The sequence below is a fragment of the Melanostigma gelatinosum genome (assembly GCF_949748355.1).
Source record: "Melanostigma gelatinosum genome assembly, chromosome: 12".
Lineage (NCBI taxonomy): Eukaryota > Metazoa > Chordata > Actinopteri > Perciformes > Zoarcidae > Melanostigma > Melanostigma gelatinosum.
In genome coordinates this window covers 9,269,915-9,288,846 of record NC_136645.1, presented here as the reverse complement: position 1 = coordinate 9,288,846, position 18,932 = coordinate 9,269,915, and the positions used below count along the sequence as shown (strand labels likewise).

The window sequence follows — 18,932 nt, the reverse complement described above, 5'->3', positions numbered from 1 at the left end:
TAGAAAATCCATCTAAAAACGTATGGTATTCCATGGAGATGCAGTCACGCACAGTATAACTGATTAGCAGTTAATGGTCTAAAACATGCCAAACCACTGCGATGGTGCTTTAAAATCTGCCTCAGGAAGGTCTCTAATGTATTTTTCATCAAACATTCAACATGTCGTTTTTGTTTACGTCCAGATCCTCTGATTATGGAAGCACCTACATCAAACTCAACGACAAAGTGGGCTCAAGGACAGTTTTAAGTTACCTGTACGTCTGCCCTACCAACAAACAGAAGGTCAGTATTTCCCTCTTGCTTTTGTCTCTTTGGTCTCTTGCAAAGTCATTCCTGATATCAAATTACAGTTTGTTTTTAAAAATTGCTGCCAAATGACGGTATCGCTGTCTCTCTCTCCCTCTCTCCGTCTCTTCTAATGCCATATCCCTTCTCTGGGTCTCTGTACTCTAGATAATGATGCTTAGCGACCCAGAGGTAGAGAGCGCGGTGCTCATCAGTTCAGATGAAGGGGCAAGCTTTGAGAAGCATCCCATTAACTTCAACATCCTGAGCCTGCTCTTCCACCCTGTACAGGAGAACTGGATACTGGCTTACAGTCATGACAGCAAGGTAGCTTCTGAGTCAATGCACAATGGAGATAATGTATGGTGCTTCTTTTAATGTGATTTTCTTTGGATGATGGCTGTGCAGCTCATTAAAAATATATTCCTCCTAAAACCTGTGTGATGAAGATTGGCCTAATTTTATCTTGCAGCTGTACAGTTCAATGGACTTTGGGAGGAAATGGCAGCTTATTCACGACAACGTGATGCCAGGCCGATTCTACTGGTATGATTATGTGGATCCTATTTTTGTGTAGTGATTGATTGTAATTTGCATAATTATAGTGTTCATGACCCTGTGCTGCCAGAAGGATCCAGTGACCTCTTGTCAAAAACAGATCTTCATGGCAGTCAAGCATAAAACTAGGATATCCACGTCACGTAGACCTGAAGGAATATTATCCTTTTTTTGTCCATGGCACAAACATGACACGCTGTCTTTGCTGTCGCTGTCATTTGGTAATCTCGACTGCTCGAGCACAAGCCAGTGAATATTGATGTGAGCCCGTTTATCCCTGTTTGTCATGGTACGTGTCAAACCCAAGAGTGGTTTCTTGCCATGAAAGAAAGGACATTCGTTGGAGGACATCCTCTCCACATGCATGAACAGCGAGACGTTAGATAAATAAGAACAGCGCAGCAGGTATAGCGGCACCCGAAACAATGCATTATGTGTCCTCTTGAAAACCATTACTTTATGCACATTATGGGAGATAGTTATTTTTCAAAATGGTTTTGCAGTCACCTACAGTTTCATAACAACACACATTTGCTATGGTGGATATTTCTGGGAATAGCTGATGTCTGTTGTTGTTTCCTGTGTTGATGCTTTGGTGAAGTGAGATTAATTGCAGCTGGTGCTGCAGATTCTACACCGACTGTTTTACAGGAGATGAAAAGATCTTTCTGTGGGTTTTTACAGAATAGTAATGTCCATCTACAGCTGATACACAACCTGGCCTCCCCCTCTTTTATCTAATCTTCCCTTTCCTTCCCCATCTCCACTTCTTTCTGCTCCTCTATCTTCTCCTGCTCACGCTCGTTCAAGGGCGGTAATGGGGCTGGACAGAGAATCGGATGTGGTCCACATCGAGACGCGCATCGCAAAAGGCCGTGAGTGCTGCACTCAGGTCTGCTACAGTAGCACCACCCACAGGACCCTTTGCCTCTCATTTAGAGCGAGGTCACAGGGAAGATGAGACCCTTTCTGTTGTTCAGATTGGCCCCTGAAGTCTAGTAAAGCAGAATAGGTGTCTCCTGACAAAAACGGAGGGTTTTAGTGAGTTGATAGATGTTGCTTCTCTTTAATCTATCCCCTGTGTCTCATAGACAAACCTCAAATCCCCCCTTCTAAGCGGCATGGTATATTCTGTCAAACCAATTATAGGGGTTTCCTGCATTGGAAAAGATACTCACAGCCCTTCCTGTGGTGAGAAAAGCTGCCTCTGAATTATTAGAATTTTTTTGTCGTGTGACACACCGCAAGTACTGCATTAGTCATGAATCTCAGCTGATTTTGAATTGCAAAAGGTCCTACTGCCTACTGTAGTATTAGTTGTTGAATTTTTTCTGAATTTTTTCTACCGTTACCCAACCTAAAGTTGTTTCAGAACTGTGAACTTATGACTATGCGTTCTGTATTGCAGCTGCAAACAAAGTAGAGTTTGATGGTGTAAATGCTTGTAATTTACTTCTGATTGATTTCCTATCACCAGGCGCCCAGTATGTGAAGTGCAGAGCCCAACGATGCACAGAAGGCAATAGACAGTACCTCTTTCCTGGACATGTAGACACCAACTCACTGGTTGTGCAGGATGAATACGTTTTCACACAGGTTTGCATAGTAATAGATAGATTTTCTTTTTACTGAAAGGCTACATTCTGTCTCTGTGAAGTTAGATTTCCTTGTTATTTTATTTTTTATTTTGGTCTTTTGTGCATCCAGTTCATTCTGCTCCGCCAAAACCCGCATAATGGCTTTCCCCGACACACCTGTTCCCCACTTACCCAATGTGGGTTTTGATTATGTTTTGTCTCGTTCATGCGAAGGCACGCTCAGTGTTTGCGTTTTCTCACAGACTTACAAGGCTGAAAAATGTGTTTGCGAACTGAGATCACTAGAATAGGCAGGTTGGTGTCCTTATTATCATTCACTCTGACTTTGACTCCAATTAGACACCGACAGCCAGGGTCATTATTAGGAATTAAATTTTCAAAGGCCCTCCGCTGTCATTGGTTTTTATCCACAGCGAAGTCATTTGTTCTCTGCTGGTCAGCCTTGATGCAAAAATCAAATGATATAATTTCTAGGGCTCAGTGTGTACTCAATCATTCTGCACTCTCCCATTTTGAATAAACGCCCCTAAATGTTTACTGTTCACATTTGAATTTATTCATCCACAGATTTAATCTTTTTGATATGATACGATGTTGCAGCAGCAATACTTTAGGGTGACCCAGTTTCACTTTCAACACACTTAATCCACAGACTTGATTGGAATGGCTGTGATGTAAGAATGAAAATGTATTAGAAAAATACATCACAGCGTGATTCAGAAATGGTGATTCAATAAAATGGCCAAATTGCATTTAGGCGAGATGAGATTGACCGTCAAGGCAGAGGCAGACGTGAGGAAGATGTCTGGTGAAAATAACTGGACACAGAGAGTGTCTGTGGTGGCACAGATGACTTTCTTGTGACTTTCATTGCTCGGGGCAGTTGGATTTAACTTGACAAAGAGTAATGAGGTTATCGATTGGGCTACAGCGAAATAAGCAGTCTTCAACACCTCCAAAGTCTCTTGGGAGAGAAGGAACAGCCAAGTGCAACATCCTCAAAAATGTGGCCTGGGAAAATGCAGCTCATTGATTTTCGATAGATTATTCCATTAGAGCCCTAATGTAGTGTGTTGGGGGACAAACACCATCCTTCTAGTTGATTAGAAAATAAGCAATCAAGTAGTGTTACCCTGCCTGTTAGTGGATGGGAAAGTGCATTAAGATCTATAAGACACACTGTAGATAAAGCCAACACTATTTTCAGTGCCTCTTATCTTTAGACTAATTGAGATAATGATCATTTTTCTTGTGCATTTTAGTCCGCTTTTGACACTGTTGAGTAAAATTGCCAACGTTTTATCAAGGCAGTCATGTGTTGCAAATGAATACAAGTCTTAAGTACTATGCAGGAAAAACTCATGGCATCGATCAAAATGCAAATAAGAGTTGCTGACCTAAAATAGAGAAAAACAAGGTGTTCGGGGACGCAAAACTACAACAAAAATGTACATGTGGTCTATTTAAAGAATGACAAAGCTTTCTTGACTTCATTGCAAAGGTAACCAAGTCAGGACGAGCCAGCTACTTTGTCTCCTACATGAGAGAATCCTTCAAACGGATGAAATTACCTAAATATTGTCTCCCAAAGGTAAGCTACAAAGACACCAAATAACTATCAGACAATTAAAAAAAATATCATTATCATAAATCAACAAGATTATTGTTTTGTTTTTGTAGAATGCAAGTCGCACAGCTGTTATTTAGTGAAGAAGAGTCACACTTTATTAAAAAGCTCTTGAACAGTTCTTTAGTCTCTCTCACCCATCCTCCTCTCTCTATCTGTCTTACTTTCTCTCACCAACACCTCCATGCAGGACATGCATATCATCAGTACGGATGAGAAGCAGGTATTCGCTGCGGTCCAGGAGTGGAATCAGAACAACACGTACAGCCTGTATATCTCAGACTCCGCCGGGGTCTACTTTACCCTTTCATTAGAGAACCTCAGAACCAGCAGAGGACCCGGCGGTAACCTACTGGTTGACTTTTATAAGGTGCGTAGTTGGTCTTGTTCATGGACTGCTGCTGTCACAAGTTATTTCACATAGTAGGAGAAAACATTTGCAACTTTAATAACCTGTGATTGTAATTAAAGTAGGGCAGCAACTACCAATTGTTTTGATTGGCATTTAATCTGGCTATTTCTTTCTCCATTAATTCATTAGTCATTTCGTTCAAATTTCAATCAGATCACGAGGGGACATATTCAAATTGCCTTTTTTTCATCTAATCAACAGTATACAATCAGTGAGAAAAGCAGTAAATCCTCACATTTAAGAAACTCAAACACAGCGGCGGAAGTACATTTACTCAAGTACCGTGTCTTAAGCACACTTTGTATGTACTTTACTTGAGCATTTCCATTTTATGCTGCTGTACTTCTACTCCACTACTGTTGAGAGGTAATAAATGTCCACTTCATTGAGTTCACAGTTAAAGTTACTAGTTACTTTTCAGATTAAGATGTTACTTACAATACATCTGATCAGTCTTTAAAAGATGGTGCATTGTGTTACAGATTAAACTACGCAGCCCCACCACAACCAGCGGCAACATTTAAGTACTGCTTACATGTTAATGCATTAATAACAATGAACAAATTCAAAACAGTGACAAGCGCCTTTCTGTGTGAAGAGTATTCTTTTCTTTTGATACTTCTCGTACATTTAGCTGATGATACTTCTGTACTTTTGAATATTATTAAAGCAGGACTTTACTCATAACATGAATACTTCTTCCACCACTGCTCAAACAATTAATTGTTCATTATTCATTCATTTCCTGTTCATCAACTAACCCAGTAATCCTTTTAGCATGAATATGATTGTTACATCCTGAACATATTGCAGATGATCATCAGCATCATTGCTGTTTTCTTTTGTAGGTTGAGGGGATAAATGGCATGTATCTCGCCAACAAACTGCTTGACAGTCATGTCAAGACTCTCATCACATACAACAAGGGACAAACATGGGCCCTGTTGCCAGCTCCTGCCACTGATGTGGCAAGAAATAACCTGCACTGCATTCTGGTGAGCTTGAGCCTTTGGGCAGGGGTGAAATGTATGCTTATTCACGCGAAATTAATCTCATGACATATATCATTCATCAAATGTGTCACCCTCATCAGCTGTGCTGTGGAAGTTCTTTGATTCAGAGCCATATTTGCACAGGGCGAGGCGCCAGCTTGCGCATGAGCCTCCTAAATGGCAGATGAGATGCTCTGCTGCAATATTCCTGTTATCAGTGTAAAGCACAGAGTCATCGTGTATAGTTTCAGGGGTTCAGACTTTCCATTAACCTCTGTGATTTCAATTTACTACCTGTAGTCACATCGGACTAATGAATGTTAGATTACACTGAGTTACATTACATAGCCGTGCTGTTATTCAGCAGGTAGGATATTAATCTAATCCAGTCAGTATGTTCTGTAGAGTCGGTTTGAAATAATGTATATTGTTCAGTTAATAGCAGGCAACGGCATTTCTCTCTGTCATACAAAAGACCATTATGCTCCTCTCTGCTTTCTGACCCCTCTCCAACCCCTGCTGTTTGAAGAAACGCATTGATGTTTTTCAGCGTGCTTCAGTCTGCGAGATGAGTGAAAATGATTTGAATCAATTTTGCCAGTTTTATCAGTGCATCTTGGGGAATCTTAATTACATGCCTTGTTTACTTTAGAATGAAACAATTCAAATGCCCTCTGCGTCCTCTCAGCCATCTTCTGCCTTTTTTTTTTTCCCCAGGCAGAGAATGTGAAAAGGAACAAAGTATCTTTGTTTTATGAATGGCATCTGAGAACCGAGCACTTTTCTCTCAACGGGAAGCATAATTTGGAGGCAAAGCTAATTATAATTGCTTTTGTGAAGATCTGTCTGATACGTATTGTTTCAACCTGTGCTCCATTGGAATCCGTTTTGTTGACAGCCATTTTGTTCGCTGCATCTTCACCTGGAGATGTCGGAGAATCCCTACACGTCTGGACCCATCACCAGCAAAAAGTCTGTGCCAGGAATCATTGTGGCGACAGGTAGAGTTACCCAAAGCAAGAGCATTTGATTTATAGATTCAACTGATTAAAGGCATCCCTACTTTCTCAGATAAACGCACAGTGCAACCACAAAAACCAACAAAATGAATCACACAGTGCCCTCTTTCTGTCATTGAAATCAGATACTGAAACTTCAACTCCTAAATCTCCTATTTTGGAGGAGATGATTAGGTTGCAGTAAGTCACAGACCTCCAGTGGGAAATGAGGGCATGCACAGATTCAAAAAAACAACTCTTAACGATTGTATCAGGTGATGGTTTATATAGGTGTGTTATGGAGTCTGCTATGTAAATAGAGACGGGAGTAAAATTATTCATGTCTTTGTACTCAGGGAATGCCGGAACAGAACTGTCCTCCACTAACCTTGGGATGTTTATAACATCTGATGCAGGAAATAGCTGGAGACAGGTGGGTCTGCACACGGCATGCATTCATCTTAAAGAGATTATGTATTCATATTGAAAATGTGCTGTCATAAGTGGAGAAAATTTCTTTTTTTTTCAATGTGCACCAATACAGATTTTTGATGAAGAGCACAACGTTTGGTTTCTTGACAATGGAGGGGCTTTGCTGGCAGTCCTACATGCAGCAGCGCCTATTCGACACTTATGGTACGTGTAGCTACTGTTCAACAATAGCTGACATCGTCATTACTGTAGGTTATACACCTTAGGTGTAATTTGAGTTGTCTCTGTTTTTGATGCAGCATATGATTAAATTTAATGGTTTGAAATGCTGATGGGCCAAGTTTGCATGGTTATTGTATCGGAACTGTCAGAATCATTTCCAACAGAAGAGAGTCTGTTACAGCTTTGTACTCTTGGTTGGATATGATGGTGTGAGTGCTTTTATGTAAATGTCGAGTGGAGCAGGGTAGAAATATGAGACTGAGAATGCCCCATAAGTCCCTCATATTGCGGGGGCTTTGTAACACTATCTACTTTGATGTCCCTGCACATTACAGCCCTGTCAAAAGTGATTAAGCTCTCGGAAAGGTGATTTGAAACCCCCCAAATCTGTCTCTAATGTTACAACCTGAGTCATATCTCTCTTTTCCATTGTTTTGTCACCTTCAAAAATTTCCCTGGGCAGAGGAACATTTGTTCTATTGTTCAGCTCGGTGTCGAGATAATTTTTCACATTGAAGAGAATCTTAGGTGCTCCATTTTTCAACTGTGGCAAAAGCTAAATCACCTGACATTTTGTTTTAAAATCATATTTCTGTGTACCTTGTGTTTCCCTGCTCCTATGTACTTGTGATGTTTAAGTGACATGCATAGGGAAAACAACATATTTACAAGCCACTGGCGAGAGATGAACATAGATGGATCGACAGAAAGACAGATCTTCATGCGTGTTGACAGCTGTTGTTTTTTGTTTTGTTTTGTTTTCTTGAAGGATCAGTCTAGACGAAGGAAAAAAATGGGACCGGCACAGTTTCTCCTTGGCCTCTCTGTATGTGGACGGAGTTTTAATGGAGCCAGAATCTGACAATCACATTATCACGTAAGCAGAGACAGACAAGTACAGTCCAGCAGGAATAAAACACGCATTATCATGCTTGAGGAATTTGCTCTCCTGTTTATGTAAACAAAGAAAAAGGTCGACCTATCTTGTCTGTCGGCATAAATGAATGAGATTTGCAGGTGCTACTATGATAGTACACCATCATATCAGAAACCTATATATCTGTATCTCAAGATGGTTTCATCTAAAATCTGTGTTTTGGTGAATCATCTTCCAGTTTTTTTGGACACTTCAGTCATCGGTCAGAATGGCAGCTGATCAAGATCGACTACAAAGGCCTCTTTAACAGGAGATGCATGGATGGAGATTATCAAACATGGAACCTGCACAACAAGGTTACAGGGATATTAAACATCATTGATTAATTGTCAGCTTAAAGAGATGCACGTGTATCCGTCGTCTCTGTACAACATGGCACACTCGCTTAATGCATGAACCACATTTTGTATTTCCATCTCTCTTTTCTTTCAAGAGTTTCTTTCAATCTTGTGATTAACGAAATCATCTTTTTCTTTGTTTGACAGGGAGAGCCGTGCGTGATGGGCGAGAAGCAGATCTTTATGAAGCGCCGGCCAGGCAACCGTTGCATGCTGGCCCAGGACTATTCGAGGATCTATACCTCAGAGCCATGCCTCTGCACAGCCTATGATTTTGAATGGTAAGGACTTCTTCTCTTAGCTTTCCCAACTAGGATTACACGGTAGCTGGGACTTTTATCCCTCTTTAATTTCTTTCATTACTTGTTTACCAAACATACGTCTGTGATCAAAAACAGATGGTATCAGTTTGCAGAACTTCATCGCCTTAATATCCATCTTACATTCCACTTTTACTTGAAAAACAACATGACTGTAATCATTAAATCTAATTAGAGTTTTGAGTTTGTACATGGGAGTTGGGAACTTTTCATTGTGCTACTGTAATTTGCATAATGTCAAGTGACTTATTAGAATTCAATTAATTATGAATCGTTAAATGAATTTGAAACATCATTTATCAATCTGTCGGAAATTCAGTTTGATCCTGCTTGTCTGACAATCATGTTTCTAGTTATGGTCTTAAAATATGCGATGAAGTGCCAACTGCAAAGCATTTGCCCCACTGCAGAAGCTTGTAGAAGCTAGATTATTTGAGGTGCAGTGTTTGTCATTTCATGAAGTGTCATGTTTTGTTGACAGTGATTATGGGTGGGAACGCCAGGCGGACGGGAAGTGCTCCCCTGCTTTTTGGTTTAATCCAAATGGTGCGACTAAAGGCTGCAGCACCAGCCAAAGCTTTCTTAACAGCACAGGGTAAGTGGCCCCCAGTGTTTAATCCATCACAAAAAAATATGATTCCACTCTAGCTTGTTTGTCACGTTGTCTTGAACACAAGCAGAAAATAATGGTTCACTTTCTCAATGGTTCAGAAAAAAAGCCTCTCAGTAGAGCTGAAAAAAGTAACCTAATTCCATAATAATAATGATGCTGAGCCTGGTTTTGAGTTTGCAGCATGTTCCCATTTTAAAAGTAACAAAATTGGCCAGGATCCATTATACTGTAAATCGGTGTGCTGTCGATGGACACTTTCCTCACACAATGAATTGCAGAATTGACAATGAGGAGCATGAAAACATATTCTGGATGTTGATGAAACAGCTCCGAAAGACATAAAAAAATAAAACCATGTTGCCCTCTCGTTGTGAAGTTATATTGAAAGTCGCATTCTAAAGTTTCAGTGTGATTGATATCAATTGCCGCAAGTCTTCATTCACCAAAGTACATCGATTTTTGCAAATTTGTATACTATTCAAATTAGTGTGGTATATAAAAGTATGTAAAACAGGATTTTGACACTTTCTTTTGCTTTATGTTTCAAAGATATCGAAAGGTTTTGTCCAATAACTGTAAGGAGGGAGGGAGGAACGTGTACTCGCCCAAGAGGCAGGCGTGTCGTCCCAGACCCCCCCGAGGTCTAAGGCTGTCCACCAGTCAAGGAGAACTCAGTGCCACTGTTGGAAGTAACGTTACTTTCATGGTCTACCTCGATGATGTGAGTTGTATCGCCTAAAATCACTGCAGCGTTATCAGTAGCTGTAGTTCCGGTAATTATTTTAAATTTCAATCAGTCTAGCATGACTCTGTGAGCTAAATGCTAACGTGAACATGCTAATATGCGCTCAATAACAGTCATAATATGCTGATATTTTGCAGCTGTATTGTTTACCACAAACACCATCCTCGTATAGTGTGTTAGCATGCTTACATGTGCTATTTAACACTAAACGCAGCGTACAGCTGAGGCTGATTCCTGCCATGCGTTTTCTGAGTGTCTGGTTGTAAAAATATTGTTCAGTGTTAGACAAATTAAGATTTTGACATGATGATGGCGCTACATAAAAGGTCAGAGGAAATGTAGTTATTAGGGGGCATTGAAGTGTGAATGAAATGACATGACGATCAACATATTTTCTATTTTTGAGATATTTACTCAAAACTACAATTATTGAGTCTTGAAATGTCTTGTTTTTTTATGTTTTGAAAAGAAGCCATATTGACCTTTTCATATTAGTCTGGCAGAAAAACAGATATCTCAAAGTAGGGTGAAATAAAACCAAAGCGATCTGCATAGCTACATGCCACAAGGGGGATAGTGAGAAAGTACTTTATCAGCTAGCACGATGGCACCAGATGATAAACAAATCCTCGGGACACTTTCATCACCGCTGTTGCACTCTTTTTACTTTTCCTCTTCTTGTCTCAGTTGAATTTCTGTCTCCCTACATTCATATCCACCTGCAAAGCTTGTAGGACATCTCAGCCCAAGCACTTCAGGAGCGGACTGTGCTTATTTCACTTGTATGTGATTGTGTTGAAGCATCCTGACCGAAGCTGTAGTGACAGATGCCATGTGTTACCGCCTGTCCACAGGGAGACTCGTTGAGGACCAGCATCCAGCTGGACTTCGGGGACGGCATTAAGATCACATACTCGAACCTGAGCAGGGCCGATGATGGCATCAACCATGTCTACAGAACGACTGGGATTTACAGAGTGACAGCTTCTGCTGAAAACAACCAGGGATCTGACAGCAGCACACTGTTTTTACACATCACCAGTATGTGAATAAGAGACATCATTACTCATCCCTGCGGCAGTGCATATAGCATCAGTCGCTTACCTTTCATGGATAGTCACATTCCCACTCTGCTGAATTTCTTTTTAGTCACGGCTGTACTACTTTTATGCGTTTTAGCCTTGTAAAATGGAAATACACACACCTGGAGCTAAAAACGCTGCATGTTTGATGAATTTATGTGTGTTTTACTCATGCCTGCATTTACACATGTGTAATGCATGTATTTATGTATGTGGCGGTGTATTTGTTGCTGCCGCAGGTCCAGTGGAGCGTGTTTATCTCTCCACTCCTATTGTAGCCATCAGGGGGAAGGAGGTTAATCTGACTGCGGTGGTATGGCCGAGTCACACCAGAACATTGACCTTCTTCTGGTGGTTTGACAACAGCTCCGAGGTGAGACGCTTCTACTCCCACTCCAACTATTGTTCCAGGGCCACTTTTTGTTCTGCAGCCTTTTCCATCTTCTCTTGATGTCCTTGTGGTGTTGGTAACAAAGTGTAAATCTTAAAAGCCGTCACACAAATCATGTTAAATGTGACTGCACGTGACTTCACCGTGTCTTTCTGGAGAATCCAGACAGGAAGGCTGGTTGGATTTATTAATCACGCTGATTGTGTTCACTGCAGGACTACCTCATTATACAGGATATCAAGGGCTGCATGTATGTAGTATTCTATATTCGGCTGAGAGGATGCAGGGTTTTCTGTGAAATTCCCTGTTTTTCCTTTTCAATTTCAGCCCATTATAACCTTGGAGGGAAGCATTTCGTACACATTTCAGAGGGAAGGAAACAACAAGGTCACGGTCCAGGTTGCTTCTGGGAGCACCATAATGCAGGATTCAAAAGTTATAAATGTTAAAGGTGAGTGGTGGAGACGGTCTTCAGAGCACTTTAATTGGTGTGATGCACGTTACATGAATATGCATCATGCTTTCTCGGGGAAAGCATGATGCCTCTCGGCCCACGCTGCAAGCAACGCCACGTTGTCAACATGGACTTAACTGATGAATAAAATGTCACGGAGGGCGAACACGAAATCTTGAGGAGCAATTAACTTCAAGGCGTATGTTGCCAAATGAGAAAAGACCAAACCGCACATCAGATTAATCAAAAACGAAACCAGAATTTAACATTCATATTCTAACAGACATCAATTTGCCTTTTTTTTTCCAGAATTCTTCAGGTCGCTGCTGTTGTCATTCTCGCTAGCTCTTGATGAGCACAATCCTGACATCCCAGAGTGGAGGGAGGACATAGGCCGCGTGGTGCGGACAGCTCTGTCACAGGTACATAGAGAACATGTTGCTCTGAGGTCTTTCCAGCAGCCATCGGCCACCAGCGGCTTTCACGGCCATTACTATTTTATATATCCGTGTGCAGTATTGATAAGGCAGTCACAATTGGTTATGGTCCATGTGTGTCATTTTTCTTTTGACGACAGTAACCAAACACTGTTATTTAGTGTGAATTTGAATTCAAGTTGATGTCAAAATGTGGATGTTTGTCTATTTTTACTTTATTGTCCAAAGTTTAGAAGTAACAGTCCAAACTTGATACCTGCCTGTTGTCTTGTCGTTGCAGGTGTCTGGGGTCCCTGAAGATCAGCTTCTGGTGTCTTTGTATCCTGGACTTCCATCTACAGCAGAGCTCTTTATCCTGCCTGATGAGCAGACATCAAGTGAGCACAAGAGAGGGAGTGAGGAGGCTCTCGAGACGGTAAGAACCATGATTTATACAAATGTAAAATTTCTTATTATGTGAACTTTACAGTATGAAACAAATCAACAAATTATACCTGGCTTATTTATTGTGTACACAATAGAAATGTAAAAAGGACATGTTGTTTTAGAGGGCGTTAAATGCTGTAACATGTGAATTAGTCAAATCTCGGGGTGTTTGTAGCTGGATTTGTGAACTATGTAGAGAGCCAGGCTAGCTGTTTCCCCCTGATCACAGTCATTATGCTATGCTAAGCTAATTGCCTCCTTGCTAAACCTCCATACTCAACATACAGACACCAGAGTGATGTCAATGATCTCATATTACTCTTGCAAGAATCATATTTGTTGAACTATTTTTTAAAGAAGTGCTAGTTATGATTTACCAGTTCATAATATGAGTGCATGAAGATGTTTTACGTGACAGAGACTTTACCTTTATTTATTGTAGCATAATATATCATTCTCTGTTTTTGTGTCTTACCTTATACCTCAAACAGATATCAGATATTTTTGTCACTGCCCTGAACCAAGACCTGATCCAGTTTGAGCTGAAAGCGGATATTCACATTATTGTGTACATGACTCAGCAAACTTTGGGTAAGCTTGTTTTTAACCTGCCCATTGTTCCTGCATACTTGGACCAACTGTTGCATCTAAAAACCTTTTGCAGGTACATTAAAAAGTGTTCAAATAGATATTAGTCTTAATTTATGCCAATTTAGTCCAGCACTAAATACTAAAGTCTATCTGTGCTGTTTACAGTTACAAGTTAAACCATGTGTCTTTTTTATGATTTGAGATTGAGTATTCCCCAAACACTGAAAAAATAAGGCAAAGACAACAATAAACCCTGAGTGAGATTCACATGATACTGTATACCACCGTACATCAGTTTTGCACTTGAGGCTGTGAGACAGTCTTTTGAAGTCAGCCAATCAATCACACAATTGACAAAGAGGGCATTTGGTATGCAATGAGGAAGTCGGCAGGGTCACTTGATCATTAGCATATGGCAAAAATGTGTCGACCAACCCTGCTCGGCTTTACCCTTTTCATCCACCAACGGATCTGTCTTCATTTGTGTCTGCATACAAAGGTCTGGGTTGCCTTTAAAATGATCCAGAAAGGTCAAACTTCATAGGCTTCTCTCTCAAGGAGAGAAAGGTGGGAGGGGGAATACTTTGAATATTGCATCTCAGCATTTAAAAAGCCATGACTATGCATAAGCTACCTGCATGACGGACCCCAGGGAGAGGCAGTAGACCTAAAGATTCCTTTTACCATACCCTGAGGGGATAACGTGCATAGAGCAGCTCTTCAAACTGTACCTGCAGTTGTTACATGACATGAGGTGATGAAAGGGATCTCCTTAAAATGAGACATGGTTAAGAGGAAAATTAAAGCATTTGTCTTTTTCCAAATGTGGCGCTCATTTGACGCATTTGACTTTCAGCACCACTTGTGGATTCAAACTCCATCCACAGTGGGTCAGCCATGCTGATGCTGCTCACCGTGGTCTTTGTTGGTTTAGCAGCATTCTTCATCTACAAGTTCAAAAGGTGTGTTCACTTGGATAAGGAAGTACATTGTATTTGTGTTGAATTCTCTTTTAAATCACAAGCGATTCATCTTTGTTGCTGGTGAAGACCTTACACAGCAGCTCTGCTAATTCTCTGTCATTAGGAAAATCCCTTGGATCCATGTTGAAGCTGAGAATAGTCATGAGAAGGAACCGGAGGTGATCAGTACAGTCGGTCAGAATGACAACGTGTCAAAGGTCAAGCTCAGTCAGTTTCCCTCTCCGAAAGATCTCATGGAAAAGGAGCTGGAGGCCAGGAGCAGAGGTAAGTTAGCTACACATTTAATACTTGCCACCATTAACAATGAGTGAGTGGTGTACAAAATATACTGTATTTTAAGTAGTGATGGAAGAAGAGTAACGTCTTTTATTTTAGTAAAATTAGCAATACCACAATTTACAATCTCTGTTAAATGTAAAACTCCTGCTTTCAAAGCCTTGGAGTGTAAGTACATGTAAAGGTTGTCACTATGGAGCCGAAATGGACTGTTGTTGTTACATTATTATACATGTCGGATCATTATTATAGATGCAGTAACATGTAGACAGGATTTCAATGTTGTACCCATAGAAACTAACTACCAACTGCAAGTACCAGGTGGTATAGAATTAAAATACTCTGGTAAAGTACAATTACATGACAATTGTACTTCACTTAGTTATTTTTCAGAAATACATAAGTGAATGTATTTTAGGATTTAGAAAACTAGAGTATTTGACAGGTGTGATGGCCCTTGATTGCTAAGACTAAATTAAATGAGAATATTCAAATCTGTCTACTTTTTTGAAAATGTCAATGGCATAATATACTTTGACATTTTTATGACATCTTCATGGCAGACAATATGACTACATATAACTTTTCTTGACATTTTTATGACACTCTGACTTGACGACTAGTATACCAAAACTTTTTTTATGACATTTGTTATGCCATTTTTACGACATCATGTCACGATAGCATGATATATTCATTACATACTATACAGTGACAATTTTTAATGTGACAGTTTTCTGTTATAGCAGTTATAGCATACATTTCATGACATTTATGTGACTAACTTTGATATAATTTGTTGTGACATACTATACTATATCCTTTTTAAATACATTTTCAGACATACCACACTCATTTGTTGTCAACACACTTTACGTTTACTTTTTTCAACAAACTATACTATGACTTTTTAATGACTTTTTTAGAAATGTTATATCATAACTTATTTTGACATACTACACTTCCTCATTTCTAATTACATTTTCATGACATAACTATGAGTTTTGTTTATTACATAGACTATATTATGACATTTTAAGGAAATTGTATTGGTATACTAAATGCTCACTGACTCTAATACAGGATTTAAAGGATGGCAGTAATTGTAAAAGACTGATACTGATTAACATTAAACACATCACTGAGCATCTGTTTTCAATCAATTGTAACTGTATTTTGGTGTAGACACAAAGTACATGGTTTCAGTTTTATCTAAACGACTGTAAATTAAAGTGCAGCACACATCGACGGTACTAGAACCTCTGTATCAATGCAATGTGTCATATATGTGGAAATTGAACACCACAAGCAATTGCAGCACAGTAACCAGATATCACGATGACAAGTTACATTTTTGATTGCTCTGGCTGACATCCACAGTCATGTCTTTTAGATGACAACTACCCAGTCCCTGTAGACACTGGATTATCTGACAAAAGTAGCATTGCAGTACTCCTGACAAAGACATGTGGACTGCCGGCTGCTTTTCTGGTCGCTCAGCACTTTGGCTATTCTTCATTTCTCAGCTGTTTGTACTTTTACAAGTCTTTGCTGATCTGAAACACATCAACTCCTTTTTGGTGGCATTTTTGAAAATGTTTATTTACAAAAGGGCAGATCAGCATGGGACCTTTTGATCTGTGGCTCGCCACATCAAATTTACAAGCTGCTGTTTAATTAATGCTCTGAAATTTGGTTTTGGATGAAAGTCTGTTGTATCCATTTTACAAGAGCATATTATGATCAATCATTTCTCAGTTCAGGTCTCTGTCCAGTAATCATTCATCCTTTGTGAACACTGGCTTCATTATTCACTATTACAATGTGAATAATTCAATATGTTTATTTAATTGTACTTGAAATATGCCAAGTATAAACTTCATATCCCTCTGAAATATATTTTATAAAGTACATATGTTGCCATTGCCGTTAGGTAGGCATTGCTCCAGCCAATGAAAAAAAGCCCCCTACCAGTGGAAAAACATTAACCGGTTTTAATTTAATTAATGTCTGGGTTCAGTGATTTTACGTGTTCTCATTTTAGTCCAAATGGCTTTACAAGCACATAGAAAAGGCAGATTCTGCTGGCCATAGGTTTCACAGTTATAAAGGTTTGAACATTTTAAACAAGACGTTGCACATTAAAATGAAAATTTGAATGTAATGATGTAATGATTTATGTGATTACAAATTGGTTCGGAATGATTAACATGACAGCTCACATGGCCTCAAGCTGTAAAATAAATTCATGGCAAGGCAGGAGGTTGTCTGAACAGATTTCCTTCGTGATGTAGTTGTATTTCACAATGTGAGAAATACAAATTAATTCTATTTAAAGAAGTGGTATTTACATAATCTACTTCTTTGGTAGACATCACTCTTGCTAGACGACGCTGGATGCTCATGCACTAAGGGGGAAGTTCACTCTTTTTGAATGAAGGGTAGTGTGATGCAAGTATTTCACTTGAAGTTACATTTTTACATTGAAGAGCTACCTTAGAAGTAAAAAAGCTATTAGTTGAGTGTGAAGAATAATACACAGTTAACAAGAAACGTATTACTTGGAGCTACTCTCAAGTAATCGCATCATTAATTATATGTATTAATAGCCAATCAGAGACAAGCACGAATGCCTACATCTCTTTCACTGTTTATTCCTTTAAAAAAAATCCTTATTCAGTGATACAAACATTGGTAATTTACATTTTTAATTGTGTGAAATCCCTGATGCACAATAAATGTTATGTTTAGACCAACAATGTAGGAATGAAATGATAATGTGGAAGAGGTCGGTCATAGTGATGAACCTACAGAGAATCACCTGAATCTTCAGCTGCCTTCTGCTTTTCCAGAGCGACAGTTTCTGTGCATTGTTTTGATTTTGTTGCCTGCATCTTTACTGTTTTGTTTGCCCGTACTACTCACATAGTGTTGTTTTAGTCGAGAAAAAAAGGTTAGAGACTAGCTGGTGAACATAGTGAAGCATTTAGCAGCTAAAGAGACACACATTTTTTCAGGAGTTGGTAGAGAGAGATCAAAAACAGAGCTGAGAGAGACTGAATGTTGGACTTGCATTCGTGAGGTAGCTAGAAGCACAACTCTAAATGAATAATAATGTTGCTCCGTAACTGCTGGATAGGTAAATAAGCAGCTGTTTTCTAGTTTGCCAAATCAACTTAAAAGGTAAATATGTTAATGTGGCCAAAAATGTAGTTATCTTCAGTTCAAATTTGGACACTTCTAACTCTCTTACATTTAGGAGCACGTCTCTTTCCTTAGCTCTCTGTGTGATACAGTAACTTTGTTTCGGCATTAGATATTTCAATCTTAAATTTTATTTCAAATCTGAACTAACTGCCGGATCTTTTCCTTGATACATTTACTGACAGGTTATTGGTTATACAGGTGAACATGAAATTGGCTCCAAGCAGCTTCATACAAATCACCAAATTGTAATTACTGATAGAGTTGAGAGATGAAAGCACCACCTTTGAATAAGCCAGTGTCTGCACAATCTGAAGGACCCCACTTGTCAAGGCGATCCTATCTTATCAGCCCTCCATCACCAGCTCAGCCCTGCTCGGAGAAGCCATGTTCCTTTGAGAACCAATTTCAACCAATATGCATGGCTGATGAATTCATAATTAAGTGTATAAGTGTATAAAAAATATTTGATCTCCAAGGATAGAACGCAAGGTTGAATTTTGTGTTGATTGGTTGATGTTAAAGGCAGTTATTCCTTGACCCCCAAAACCAACGTCATGTAGGCAAAGAAGTTGTGTTTGCAGAGTCTCTTTCATTAGCATATCCTCAAAACAAGCAACGTGTGATGTGCATGTAATGTCTAAGCAGTTGATTGTCCCTTTATTTAGTTTGTTTAAAATTTTTGTTTGCATGTTTTCAGGAGGAATTGGAAGAAATATGGAGAGAATTGTTACAAGGGAATTTCCAAACTGTACAAACGTCTAAGACTGTTACTGAGTAAGTACAGATTGTTGTGTTACAATTGTGCTAAAATAGTTTGCTTTGTTGGCATTGTTTTCGTTTTATATACACATTCTACTGTGATAGCTGCTATCGTTCAAAGTCATGTTTTCAACCCACATGGGTCGAGTAAGTATCTTTACAATACTTGATGAAGATCAATCCACCGAGCCAGACTCCAGGGCCTCTAGTTGGAGGGCGGTGAATTGCTGGAAATGGCTTATAACGT

General features: G+C 39.5%; 1 protein-coding gene across 1 annotated transcript in view; it reads left to right on the top strand.

Annotated features, from left to right (window-relative positions):
• LOC306785268 (VPS10 domain-containing receptor SorCS3-like) overlaps positions 1–18,757 on the top strand; it is a gene marked incomplete at its 5' end in the record, with an annotated part of 35,560 nt that extends 16,803 nt beyond the window's left edge. The window contains 25 exons of the mRNA XM_079279573.1: positions 185–284; positions 456–614; positions 760–833; positions 1,656–1,720; positions 2,323–2,441; positions 3,945–4,034; positions 4,261–4,440; positions 5,331–5,477; positions 6,373–6,475; positions 6,829–6,905; positions 7,017–7,114; positions 7,902–8,003; positions 8,242–8,359; positions 8,549–8,682; positions 9,203–9,316; positions 9,884–10,055; positions 10,934–11,120; positions 11,401–11,534; positions 11,880–12,003; positions 12,316–12,428; positions 12,724–12,858; positions 13,361–13,460; positions 14,317–14,422; positions 14,547–14,707; positions 18,624–18,757. Of these exons, the coding sequence (XP_079135699.1) occupies positions 185–284; positions 456–614; positions 760–833; positions 1,656–1,720; positions 2,323–2,441; positions 3,945–4,034; positions 4,261–4,440; positions 5,331–5,477; positions 6,373–6,475; positions 6,829–6,905; positions 7,017–7,114; positions 7,902–8,003; positions 8,242–8,359; positions 8,549–8,682; positions 9,203–9,316; positions 9,884–10,055; positions 10,934–11,120; positions 11,401–11,534; positions 11,880–12,003; positions 12,316–12,428; positions 12,724–12,858; positions 13,361–13,460; positions 14,317–14,422; positions 14,547–14,707; positions 18,624–18,688 (2,977 nt within the window). The 3' untranslated portion in view covers positions 18,689–18,757. The remainder of the gene's footprint in view (positions 1–184; positions 285–455; positions 615–759; positions 834–1,655; positions 1,721–2,322; positions 2,442–3,944; positions 4,035–4,260; positions 4,441–5,330; positions 5,478–6,372; positions 6,476–6,828; positions 6,906–7,016; positions 7,115–7,901; positions 8,004–8,241; positions 8,360–8,548; positions 8,683–9,202; positions 9,317–9,883; positions 10,056–10,933; positions 11,121–11,400; positions 11,535–11,879; positions 12,004–12,315; positions 12,429–12,723; positions 12,859–13,360; positions 13,461–14,316; positions 14,423–14,546; positions 14,708–18,623) is intronic.
• Between the last annotated feature and the right edge of the window lie 175 nt (positions 18,758–18,932).